Source organism: Arachis duranensis, chromosome 5 (genome assembly GCF_000817695.3).
Source record: "Arachis duranensis cultivar V14167 chromosome 5, aradu.V14167.gnm2.J7QH, whole genome shotgun sequence".
Lineage (NCBI taxonomy): Eukaryota > Viridiplantae > Streptophyta > Magnoliopsida > Fabales > Fabaceae > Arachis > Arachis duranensis.
Window position 1 is genome coordinate 72,985,813 of NC_029776.3, and position 13,656 is coordinate 72,999,468.

The 13,656-nt window shown below is 35.4% G+C and overlaps 2 protein-coding genes across 2 annotated transcripts; both read left to right on the top strand.

The window, feature by feature from the left end:
• The first annotated feature begins 4,854 nt into the window (after positions 1–4,854).
• On the top strand, positions 4,855–7,447 carry LOC107489527 (receptor-like protein kinase FERONIA). The gene has a single exon (XM_016110283.3). It carries the CDS (start codon positions 4,922–4,924, stop codon positions 7,349–7,351), a length of 2,430 nt encoding a protein of 809 aa, XP_015965769.1. The 5' UTR covers positions 4,855–4,921; the 3' UTR covers positions 7,352–7,447.
• A 1,706-nt stretch (positions 7,448–9,153) lies between these two features.
• Positions 9,154–11,704, top strand: LOC107489528 (receptor-like protein kinase FERONIA). Its single transcript, XM_052261490.1, is given in 2 exon segments — positions 9,154–9,359; positions 9,361–11,704. Coding segments are annotated over 2 exon segments (2,463 nt in total). The 5' UTR covers positions 9,154–9,171; the 3' UTR covers positions 11,636–11,704.
• Positions 11,705–13,656: the final 1,952 nt, after the last annotated feature.

Consider the following 13,656-nt stretch of genomic DNA (forward strand, 5'->3'; position numbering starts at 1 on the left):
ATTCATCTTCTTCAATCACAGGTTCAATATTCCTTTTATATATTTTCCCAATTTAGTTTAAGAACTCTTTTATGTTTGGATTGATTTTCTTAATTAATGTTATTTGAGGTATTTCAGTTTATGATTGTTTTATTTATATGAATGCTTTTAATTTAATTTAGATATTTTCCCTTTTGGCTTTGGTTAAATAATTGGTGACTCTTGAGTTATCAAACTCATTGTTGATTGAAAATTGGAATTCTTCAAGAATTAATTCGAGATCCAATAACTCCAACTTTTCCCAAGGAAAGACTGGGACTTTGAGGATTCGAATTAATTTATCCACTTAACTTACATTTTTATTAGTTTTTATGCAAAAATCACATTTCTGGACTTTACTACGAGTTTGTGTGTTTTTCTATGATTTCAGGTATTTTCTGGCTGAAATTGATGGACCTGAGCAAAAATCTGATTCAGAGGCTGAAAAAGGACTGTAGATGCTATTGGATTCTAACCTCCCTGCACTCAAAATGGAATTTTTGGAGCTACAGAAGTCCAAATGGAGCGCTCTCAATTGCGTTGAAAAGTAGACATCCAGGGCTTTCCATCAATATATAACAGTCCATACTTTGCTTAAGTTTAGATGACGCAAACTGGCGTTTAACGCCAGCTTTCTGCCCTATTCTGGTGTTAAACGCCAGAAACAAGTTACAAACAAGAGTTAAACGCCAAAAACAGGTTACAAACTAACGTTTAACTCCAAGAATAGCCTATACACGTGAAAGTTTCAATGCTCAGCCCCAACACACACCAAGTGCGCCCCAGAAGTGGATTTCTGCACTATCTATCTTAGTTTACTCATTTTCTGTAAATCTAGGTTACTAGTTGAGTATAAAAACTACTTTTAGAGATTTATTTTGTACCTCATGACATTTTTACATCTGAAATTGTACCTTTGATGGCATGAGTCTCTAAACCCCATCGTTGGAGATGAGGAGTTCTGCAGCGTCTCAATGAATTAATGCAAATATTTCTGTTTTCTATTCAATCTCGCTTGTTTCTATTATAAGATATTCGTTCGTACTTCAACATGATGAATGTGATGATCCGTGACAATCATCACCATTCTCAACCTATGAACGCGTGCCTGACAACCACTTCCGTTCTACCTTAGATTGAATGTATATCTCTTGAGTTTCTGGTTCACGAGTTTGACTGCCTCTCCTGACAACGGAGCATTCAATCCGTGAGTCCAGAGTCTTCGTGGTATAAGATAGAATAAATTGGCAGCATTCCTGAGATCCGGAAAGTCTAAACCTTGTCTGTGGTATTTCGAGTAGGATCAGGGAAGGGATGACTGTGACGAGCTTCAAACTTATGAATGCTGGGCGTGGTGACAGACGCAAAAGGATCAATGGATCCTATTCCAACATTGGTGAGAACCAACAGATAATTAGCCATGTACATGGACCCTTTTCACTGAGAGGACGGCTGGTAGCCATTAACAACGGTGATCCACCAACATACAGCTTGCCATGGAAGGAGACCTACGTGCATGAAGAAAAAGACAGTAGAAAAGCAGAAATTCAAAAGACAGAGCATCTCCAAAACTCCAACCCATTATCCATTACTGCATAACAAGTAATTATTTAATGTTCTTTTATTTTTCGCAATTAAAACTAAGAACCCTATTGATATCCTGACTAAGAATAATAAGATAACCATAGCTTGCTTCAAGCCGGCGATCTCCGTGGGATCGACCCTTACTCACATAAGGTATTACTTGGACGACCTAGTGCACTTGCTGGTTAGTTGTGCGAAATTACAAAGTGTGATTGTAATTTTCGTGCACCAGTATACATCATAGAATGGTTCTTGCTCATAGTACATTGGTGGAGGTTGTTGTCAAGAGGGTTGTCCATACGCTTGGGGCTCCTCCCACCTTTGATTATTCCATCCTTAATGCATGTTCTCATTATAATTCCCATTTCCTACAACATAGTTTGAACCAAACTTATAGCCAAAAGGGTGAGAATTCATAGTGAAAAGAGAACATAAAAAAATAAATACTAATAAGAAATAAAGAAAACAACTCCTAAAACTAGCAAAAACTAACAAAGAAGCAAAAGGCAAACATATTCACAATATTCACATATATACAATAACCAATAACAAGGCACACATTTTCAATTCTTCGGCAACGGTGCCAAAAACTTGATGGAGGATAAATGTCGGTAAAGAATTTTACAAAATAGTTCCATTGCAAGTATAGTTCCAAACCAACAATTAATCTTCAATCAAAGTTTAATTTGTTTGTCACAAGTACAAACCTAATAAAAATAAACCGAAGTATTCAAATCTCGTGTCGTCTCTCAAGAAATTGCAGGGAAGTGTGCATATTATTGGTTATGATGTATCCTTTTGGGGTTTTCAGTTTAAAAACAAGAAATGTAAATGACAAGAAAGTAAAAGTAAATCAAATGGTAAAAAGGTCCTGGCAAGGATTGATGGTTAAGGATCACTATCCTTGTTACTAATCACTACATGATAATTGCAAGGATCACTCCCACTTTGTCATCCCCAAAATTAGAGGAAAGTCAAGTGAGCTTAATGGATCCTAGTCCATAAGTCCTAGCCACCTCACTAATTGATTTAGTGAAAGACTAGAGTCAATGGCACAAATGATCAATTACTTGGATATTAGTAACTCTAGGTCACCCAAGTTACCAACCCAAGCCAAGAACACAAAAATCTACACTAAAATCCAACCAAATATTTTATCAAACACTTGGAAGGCATGAAAGGAAAGCATGGTAAAATGACAAGAAATATAAAATCCAACAACTACCATTGCAAGAAAAATAACAATAACAATTCAATTAAACATAAACAAACATAAAACATAAATTGTATTTATTGAAATTAAAAGTAACAAAGTGTCATAAACATAAAGGCAACAAAATGAAAGAAATAACAAATAAAACTAAGAGAGTAAGGATGTAAGAATAAGAAGTTGAAGGGAAAATTAACACAAAACAAGAATTAAACCTAAATATAAGAAAAATCTAACCTAATCTACCCTAATTCTAGAGAGAAGAGAGAGCTTCTCTCTCTAGAATATGACCTAAAACATGTTTCTAATCTATCCTAATTGCTCTCCCCTTGATCTTCTTAAATTCAATCTCTAATAGCTTCGGAAATGAGTTGGATTTGGGCCTGGATGGCATAGAAATCGCCTCCAGCGTATTGCCTTTAAGTTGGTCATGTGCCGCTTGTCACGCGTACACATGGGTCACGTGTACGCGTTACCTAGAAAATGACCTTCTCACGCGTCCGTGTTGGTCACGCGTGCGCGTCGCTATGAATCCTCCAAATGCTCATTTTTTCATGAGTTTCTCCACTTTCCATGCTTTTTCTTCATTTCTTCAATCCAATCTTTGCCTTCTAAACCTGAAATCACTCAACAAACATATCAAGGCCTCGAATGGAATTAAAGTGAATTAAATTTATCAATTTAGGGCCTAGAAAGCATGTTTTTAATCATTAAGCACAGTTTAGGGAGATTTACAAAATCATGCTATTTCATTGAATAAATGTGAGAAAAATTAATAAAATCTACCTAATTCAATACAAAATAAACCCTAAAATTGTGGTTTATCAGACGTACCTAAGGGAGCCATATAGTTTATATTGTTATATTATTTTTTTTATTGGTTAAGATAAGAAAAGTATTTATATTTATATTTGTTAGAAATTTACAATCTCCTCACCAATTTGAGCCGTGGTGAGGGCCTGGACCCAGGAAACCAGGTCGTTCCTCGACCGTTTGGAGGACCTGGATTAGGTCCGAAACACGTTCTATTTAATATTAATAAAATTAAAATTAATATTAATTTATTAAATTTGTAAATATCCTCTACCTTCTATTCCCATCGCAACTTTTCAGAGCGAGATACGGTGATTGCCCCTCCGAAGATGAGCATTTACAACTGGAATCTTATGTTTCATGTATGAGTTTGACACCCTTTTCTTAGTCTTGATTTTGGTTACAATAGCTGTAATCAAGCTCACAAAGTGTTTGTCACTTGTATATAAAATCCGAAGTATACCGGAAAAAAAAAAAAAAACAAATAAGTATCTATCTGACACTAGCTTATAAAATTCAAAATTAATTTGCTAAATTATGAATTATGACTTAGTCAAGCATATCGGCTTTTGAAATAGAGTTATTATAGAAGTATTTGTAGGTCGTTATATTGTCACATTGTTTGATAACGGCTTTTGCTAATAAATCAAATAACAAAGTAACTCATTTTTTCTATTGGAACTTTTCTTCTTGAATTGTCACTTTAAATGGGATATTGACTAATTTTGTCAATTTTCTTTGTGACAGTAAATGTACAACTGCATATACTAGTGCTTTCCGTGTGGACTAGCCTTAAAAAGAACTTTTAAAATTATGTAATCCATGGTTCTTAGAAGGAGCCAGCAAGAGTGCTTTGAGTTATCCACTTCAAATGGTCTACCAAGATAATTCACTAATATAGATCTTAGCATAATTTTATGTCAATAATTCTTTAAATCTGCACTATTATATCATCTCAGTATTGGTACATTTAAAATTTTAAACATTCCCCCACCTCGAATGCATGTAAAGTCAAACATGTACCCACAAGATGTTGACTCATATTAGATGTTCACTAATGTAAACGAGTTACCATACACTAATCACCACAAAGATGTTGACTCATATTAGATGCTTCTAATTATAAAATAATATAATGATAACAGAAAATCTTCTGCAGTTGAAAAAGCCTTTGATATAAAGATCAAATAAGAAAACATCACTCCTTAAAGCTAAAAGTAAAAGCTAAAAGCATAAAAGAACTAAACCAGCCCTTCACTTTCTTTTCCTTAACCACTTCTACGAGCCAAGCAAACCATGAAGGAAACCGAAGTAACAGAATCATGGAACCATATTTTCATCTTTGTAGTGCATCCCATCATCATCATCATTGTCTTCTTGTACTCCATCAATTTAACCATTTGTGATTCAATTAGTGCCCCTTCAGATACAATCCTCCTTGATTGCGGTTCCTCTGGAGAATCATCATATAACGGAGCACGATGGATAGGTGACATTGGGTCTAGTTTCTTGCTTCCAAAATATAGCAAAAGTTCTTCTACTCTCTCGGTTTTGAACCAATATCACAAAAGAGTGCCAAAAATACCATACTCAACAACAAGAATAATTCATTCACCTCTCAACTACACTTTCTCCTTCACCCGGAGCCTCAAATTCATTCGTATATACTTTCTATCAGCTTCATATTTAAATATGAATCCTTCTAAAGCCTATTTTTCGGTCAAAGCAGGTTGTTACACTCTTTTAAGTAGTTTTAGTCCTTTTGTTGCTTCACAAGAACTCAACTTAGCTTATTTCACTAAGGATTTCTTGGTCAATGTTGTGGAAGAGAAACTAAACATAACCATCATTCCTTCTTCTCTAATTTCCAATGCATTTGCTTTTGTAAATGGCATTGAGATATTCTCAGTGCCCTCTACTATATATTTTCCAGTTTCCAATTTTCATGTTCCTTACCTTGGGCACCAAGAATTAAATATAAGTGATCATCAATATGCTCTTGAAATGCTCTACCGGGTTTCTATCCATGAAGTTGAAAATGTATTTGGGGCATGGGTAGAAGATTCAGGCTACTTATATAGTTCACTTCATGGAAGTGTTCTTGACAGTAGAATTCGACCTCTTTCGATTACTTACAACACTTCCACTTCATTTGATTTCAATTATTCGGCTCCAGAAGAACTATATTGGATTGCCAGAACAATGGGAAGCAACCAAGATGCCAACATGGAGTACAATTTAACATGGTCGTTTCCTGTTGATTCTGGATTCAAATACCTTGTTAGGCTTCATTTCTGTGAGATCTCCATGGAGGTAACTAAGGTCAACCAAAGGGTGTTCAAGGTGTATATCAACAACCAAACAGCAGAGGAGAGAATGGATTTGGTTGCTTTGGTTGGTGCACCATTTGTTGCCTTCTACAAAGACTATGTTGTTATGGTTCCTAGGGAAAGCGAGAGGAGGAGAAATATGTCGATTGCGCTTCACCCAAACATAGCATCAAAACCCAAGTTTGCTGATGCCATCTTGAATGGCATAGAGATCATCAAGTTAAGTGACAGTAATTTTAATCTTGCAGTTAGTTTCCCATTGAAAGAGGAACACCAAAAGAAGAAGAGGAAAGCTCCACTTGTGATTGTTCTTGCTTGTACTTCAGCCGTTGCTTTTGCATTGTTTATTGCTATTTATGTTCTTATCCATCAATCTTGTAAGAAACAAAACAGGGAAAATCTTCAAGTACTCTCTTTGAATGCTACTAGAGAAAACTACAAAAATATGCAAGTAAAAATGACCTCAGGTCATCAGTGCTATCAATTCACATTAGCAGAGATTAACATAGCCACTGACAACTTCAAGGAAGATCAAGTGATTGGGGAGGGAGGCTTTGGAAAGGTGTACAAAGGCATAATAAATGATGGAGTCACTCCTTGCGCTATAAAGCGATGCAAAAAAGGTTCGCATCAAGGATTTAAGGAGTTTCAAAATGAGATAAGCTTTTTCACATTTTGTCACTTGAATGTGGTGTCACTCATAGGCTTCTGCCAAGAGGAGAATGAATTGATACTTGTGTATGAATACATGGCTAATGGCAGTCTTTGTGATCATTTATACAAGAAACAGAACCAGCCACTTTCATGGAATCAGAGACTGAAGATTTGTGTTGGCGCGGCACGAGGTCTACATTATTTGCATACTGGCACAAGGCAGTCAATCATTCATCGCGATATCAAGTCAGCCAACATATTGCTGGATCATCACTTGGTGCCTAAGATTTCTGATTTCGGGTTATCAAGAATCATTCCCTTCTCTTCCCACACGCATGTTACCACTGAGGTGAAGGGTACCTTTGGATACTTAGATCCAGAGTACTACAAGAGGAGAAAATTGACTGAAAAATCTGATGTCTATTCGTTCGGCGTGGTTTTGTTCGAAGTGTTGTGTGGAAGACCAGCAGTGAAACGTGTCGAAGTAGAAGAGCAAAGTGAGAAGGTTGGTTTGGCGGAATGGGCCTTGCATTGCCACCAATGTAGAAGCATTGAACATCTAGTTGATGCGAAATTAGAAGGAAAGATCAGATCAGATTGCTTGGTGGCATTTGTAGAAATTGGCATCCAATGTTTGAGTCATAGGAGTGTAGAAAGGCCAACAATGGGAGATGTTCTTAGTAAATTGGAGGATATCTTGTCCTTGCAGGAGAGTTTTGAGGATCAAGAAATAACCATGTGAAATAAAATATCTGGTGAAAAAGAACAGTTACATACTTACATGTAATACCATAGTATATGCAATTAGTATTGCATCTAATTCATTCATTTTTTGGGATATCTATTGTTCACAGGGTACATTTTCTTTACTTCTCTCTTTCTCGTATGCTAGAAATTCCTTAACTGCGGATATATGCATTGTAGTTTAGACTTGAACTTCGATTGTTAAACCTGAATCAGGTGCGTATAGTTTAAGTTCATAATTTGAACTTCCAATGAGGACAATCCGCTTATATGATTTATCTCATACTAAGGAAATTTATTACGATATGAAGAGCAAGAGGTTAGTAACATATTTCGCTGTAAGAACAACGTTTTTCTTCATTTTAATAGACAAATTTAATTATATTTGAATATCAACGTGTTTTTTGATCATTTTTCTTTCTGCTTATGAAAATAAATAGCAACAGCTTATTTGGATATAATAAATTGGTTTTTGTGCTTATTCAAATATGTGTAAGAACCTAAATTGTCTATGATGCTAAACAAATGTGTGCATTATCCAAGAGAATGAAATGATTCTACAGTTGTTTGGAACCAACGCGAGTAATTTATGCATTGTGATTGGCATATCTAAAATGTGATTTCGTTGGACCCTCCATTGTTATTCTCTAGTAATAACGTTAAAAATAATATATATATTTTCATTCAAATGTAGACTTTGGATAGTCCATTAGTCTTCAACTGATTGGCTTAGTTTGGTAAAGTTTTTACTTTTTAAAAGTAGCTTATAAAAGTTAACTTTCAAAGGATGGCTTTTTAAAAGTTATAGCATTTATGTTTGGTAAATCAAATCAAAAACAACTTTTAATAAACATAAGTAACATCAATTGTGTTTGGTAAAATAGCTTTTAAAATTTAAAAATACTATAATAGACATAAATGCAAACATTAAATTTGAAAATTAGTTAACATATGAGGTTATATTAGACATTTAAATTTTGAAAAGCACAAGCCAACTTTGAAAAGCTCTATCCTAGGTGCTTTCAAAAGTACCAGTTTGTAAAGCTTTTTGAAGATGTGCTTGTGCTTTTTAAAAACTCAAGCTCCTCATTTTGTGTTTGGTAAATAAAAAAGATCATGTGCTTGTGCTTGCATCTTTTAAAAGATCGCGGTACTTTTGAAAGCACCTAGGATAGAGCTTTTCAAAGTTGGCTTGTGCTTTTCAAAATTTAAAAGTCTAATATAACCTCATATGTTAACTAATTTTCAAATTTAATGTTTGCATTTATGTCTATTATAGTATTTTTAAATTTTAAAAGCTATTTTACCAAACACAATTGATGTTACTTATGTTTATTAAAAGTTGTTTTTGATTTGATTTACCAAACATAAATGCTACAACTTTTAAAAAGCTATCTTTTAAAAGTTAACTTTTATAAGTTACTTTTAAAAAATAAAAGCATTACCAAACTAAGCCTTAAGATGACTGGACATTTCAAGTTGTAAACCATATTGTACGTTCCACTGTTTATGTCTTGAATTCCTCATCCTATCCTATACTCCATATTACATATTAATATGATATATGAACAGCAAGTTGATAAGCACACTTTGTTTTTTTCCTTCTCCGACAGAGAGAGTCATCGTTGTCGGCAGAGTATTCAAATAGCTGATATTTGTTATCTTTACATGCCAACTGTAGTCATTTAATTGTTTGTATTGAAAAATCGAACCACGTTATTAGGACAATGCGGAAGGTGCCCAACTACAAGAAGCCTTAGGGCTAATCAGTAATCACTCTTATTAGAATCCATAATATCTTCATAAAACACTAGCACAATGGAGAGAAATATACACAGAGTGAAATGGAGTATGCACATTTTTGTTATAATTTTTAATCTTTTGCAATTACAACTATTTACTATTGCTGATAGAGGCACTTATGTGCCTTCAGAGAACATAGTTATTAACTGTGGCTCAAGTGCATCAGAAGTTACAGAATATGATGGTAGGAACTGGACTGGTGATGCAAGCACCACCAAGTCGTCTCAAATTTCGGTCACAGTTCACATACACATTCAATGTAACACCAGGTCCGAAATTCGTCCGGCTTCACTTCTATCCAGCTTCTTACTTGGGTATGGATGTCTCCAAAGCGTTTTTGTCCGTTACCGCTGGTAACTTCACTCTACTCCACAACTTGAGTGTTCCCTTAAACACGGATTACTTCCACGTAGCATATTTGATGAAAGAATTCATCATCCATGTAAGCGGAAGCACTTTGGAACTCACATTCTCCCCATCGTCGAATGCCACTGCTGCCTTTGCATTTGTGAATGGGATTGAAGTTGTTTCAATGCCATTTAGCTTATACTTTCGTTGTCTCAATGCTCCTCTACCGTTAGTTGGTCACTATCCTGCACTTTATTACATTTGTAATGATACTGCCATGGAAACCTTATACAGATTAAATGTAGGAGGTGATCAAATTACACCAAAATATGATACAGGGACGATGTTTCGCACATGGGAGGAAGATGATCCTTACATATTTGGGGGTGATAAAGGTATTGAACCCTTCAACATGAGCATGCCGATTTCGTACGCAAATGGTGTTCCTCCTTATGCTGCCCCGAAAGATGTCTACCGCACTTCCCGTTCAATGGAAACCTTTAAGGCAGGCTTGATCAACTTAAACTTCAACATGACGTGGTTTTTCCCTGTTGATTCTGGATTCAAGTATCTTGTAAGGCTTCACTTCTGTGAAATTTATAGCCAAATCACGAAGGTGAATGAAGTTGTGTTTTCTATATACTTAAATAATCAAACAGCTGATGCAAGTTTTGATCCAATAAGCGTGAGTGGGGGCCCTGGAGTTGGTGTATACCAAGATTATGTGGTCATGGTTTCCAGAGCTAGCGAGGCAAAGCAGGATTTGTGGCTAGATCTCCACCCAAACAAGTATTCCAAACCTCTGTACTACAATTCATACTTGAATGGTGTAGAGATCTTTAAACTAAGCAGTACCGATGAGAAGAATCTTTCTGCGCTTAATCCTTCCCCTCTCGATAGCAATTTACGCTCAGGTGTAAAAGCTTCCCATGCTATAGTTAAAAACTCAAAGAAACTCACGTTCATCCTCATCGTATGTGGAACTGCTGCAGTGGTTATACTAGTTCTCCTGTGTCTAATTCTGTGCAAGATCAATATGCCAAGGAGGATCATATCATGGTTTGATCGCTTTTCCATCAAAACTAACAATGTCAAAGAAGTAAACAAGATACCGTTTGGCGCTCATATTCCATTGCAAGAGATAAAGGCGGCAACAGGCAACTTTGACGAGGCTCTAATCATCGGCATAGGCGGATTTGGAAAGGTTTACAAGGGTAGTTTTGATGGTGGGGATACTTATGTAGCTGTAAAGCGTGGTGATTCATTGTCAGAACAAGGTGCTCTAGAATACAAGACTGAGATCGAATTTCTCTCGAAGCTGCGGCATCACAACCTGGTGTCTCTTTTGGGCTACTGCAATGAAGATGAGGAGATGATACTTGTATATAACTTCATGGCCAGTGGAACGCTCCATGATCATCTCCATTTGAGACAGAGAGATCATACCCCCTTATCGTGGATCCAACGTCTCGATATATGCATTGGAGTTGCAAAAGGTTTGCACTATCTGCACACAGGGACACAGCAGAGGATCATACACCGCGACATCAAGACAACCAATATACTCTTAGACCATAATTGGGTGGCAAAAATTTCTGATTTTGGGTTGTCAAAGTCAAGTTACCCATCCTTTAGCACCACCAATGTGAAGGGAAGTTCTGGTTATCTTGATCCAGAGTATTGTAAATTCCACAAGTTGACCGAGAAGTCGGATTTATACTCACTCGGGGTTGTGCTGCTGGAGGTTCTAAGTGCAAGGCCTGCTGTGAGTCAAGGTGACGTAGACAACAACAATGACGAGCCTCTGATGTTGGCTGAATTTGCTAAGTTATGCTTTGAGAATGGCAATTTGGAGCAGATAGTAGATCCCAAAATAGAAGGAGAGATAGTAAAAGAGTGCTTTGAGGTATATTTAGGAGTTGCAATGAAGTGTTTGGCTGAAAGAGGTGTGGAGAGGCCATCTACCGGTGATGTTCTGCAGAATCTTGAACTCGCAAAGCGATTGCAGAGAAATGGTGGTGTTACTCGTGAGAGAAATACGCAAAGGAATAGTAATCATGCTCTACAGGGCAATTCTGATTTGACTCCTGGGATTGAGTTTTCTGATCTCATAATGCCTGTTGGTAGATGAACTATATATATAGTTCCTTATATATTATTACTTATCCATAAATCTAACAAAATGAAGCATTTCATTACATTCATAATAACAAATAATGTTACAAATCTTGTTCAGTCTCAATTCTGGAAATACAATTTCGCTCGAACAATAGTAACTAGCCACGAAATATTCTAGTGGCAAATCCCAATAATTACATCAAAGATTTTTTTTTTTTTTAGATAAATTCCACACTTAAAATGAGGTGCATAATGTATACACAATACTACAAATTCACATCTCCACAAGTATACAGATTTTCAATGTTCCTCAATGGTACCAGTTCTGTGTAACCTTCAAAGAAGTCAATAGATATTGTCTTTTGTAAGCCACTAATCCCAACCTACACCAATGAACCAAATAGCATCACCCAAAGAAAGAAATATAATTGTAAAGAAGAAAATAATGTACCAGAACCTTTATAACTTAATCATTACATATGGATGAAAAGGATACAGTACGAATTTAGGAGACCTGAAAAATTTGGTGAAGCAAGGTTCCAAATTTCCAATCAATGCTGCAAGACAATACTCATTGCATTTTATACTCTCATCTAAGACAGTTCTCCTAAGGCATCCAAAACTGGAAGATACCCTTTTGTTAGCAATAAATACAAGTATGAGCAATCACACAATAAGCAAAAGATCAAGGCAGACTAGGACAATATACCAGACATTGTCTCAGCATGATATATGGTGACAAAGAGTCTCTGAAGTGAATGAAAATCAATAAATACAGATATAGAAAAGCCAATTATACTGCCAGGGCACACAGTAGGCCAGCAGCTACCCATAACACATAGCAATACATTGAAACGAAAATTTTCGTATCTACGTACAGAAAAAAATCTATCTCAACATTATAGAAAAGCAACACTAAGCCACTTAAATAAAACTTACTATCATAACAAAGAAAACAATTGTAACATCTATCTCTCGGGTGCCAAATTCATCATATATTATCATCCAAGGAAAAGAGGATACAATACCTTAATAACTTGTTGAAAGAAAAGAACAGTAATTAGCATGTTGAACAACTACCCTGCAACTCTTGTAAACCTTGTGATTTCAGTGCAAGCATTAGAAATGCCAAATAGAATCAAGAAGGTGCACTCCACACATTAACCCTGTCAACACAGGTGAACATCAAAGTTAAGCCGCATGTGCAATGGAACTACATAAATGATAACTACATGAGAAACAAAAAAGTAATTTGAAAGCTCTAAAAAAGAAGGATGGTAGCATAGTTATCCGAACTGAACCGATAATTAACTCGGTCATACACTCATACGACGAGTTGTTGGTTCAACCGGTAAGTCGCTGATTCATCCGGTTGATCCGTTCATAATTAAATAAAAATATAAAATTATAAAAATAAAATTAAAACTTAAAACTTAAAATACATCTCTTCACAAATATATTAATAACAATCAAGTATCAATTCTTAGATATAATGTATGATTTTATTATGCAAAAAGATATAAAAAATTAATCATTAAAACAAAATATTTTCTCAATTTAAATGAACAAGAGAGAGAAAAAAAGATAACACAATCAGGATATCAATATATTCGTATATCATGTGTTGTTACTTATTTGATATCAAATTTAGTATCTATGTCAATCTATGCTTAAAAGGATAAAAGTAAAAATAAAAATTCATTTATGGTATACTATATAGTAATCTTTTGTCACATATAGTATTAAAAAGCATGATGGTAGAGTGGTAATCAGGAGACGTTGCATTAATAATGTCCTTGTTTGAACCTTACTTTCAACATTTTTGAGTTTAATTTCTGCTGGTGTAGTAGTAGACTTGTGAAAGCTCCTTCGGTGATTTGGAGGCACACGGTCGGTTTTCAACAAATTTGACAACCATTGATCGATTCAACTGTAAGTTAGGTCCAATTCACTAATTGAACTGACCAGATCTCCAGTTCACTGATTTTTCAATATTACTTTTAACAATTTTTAGCTTAATTTTTGCTGGTGTAG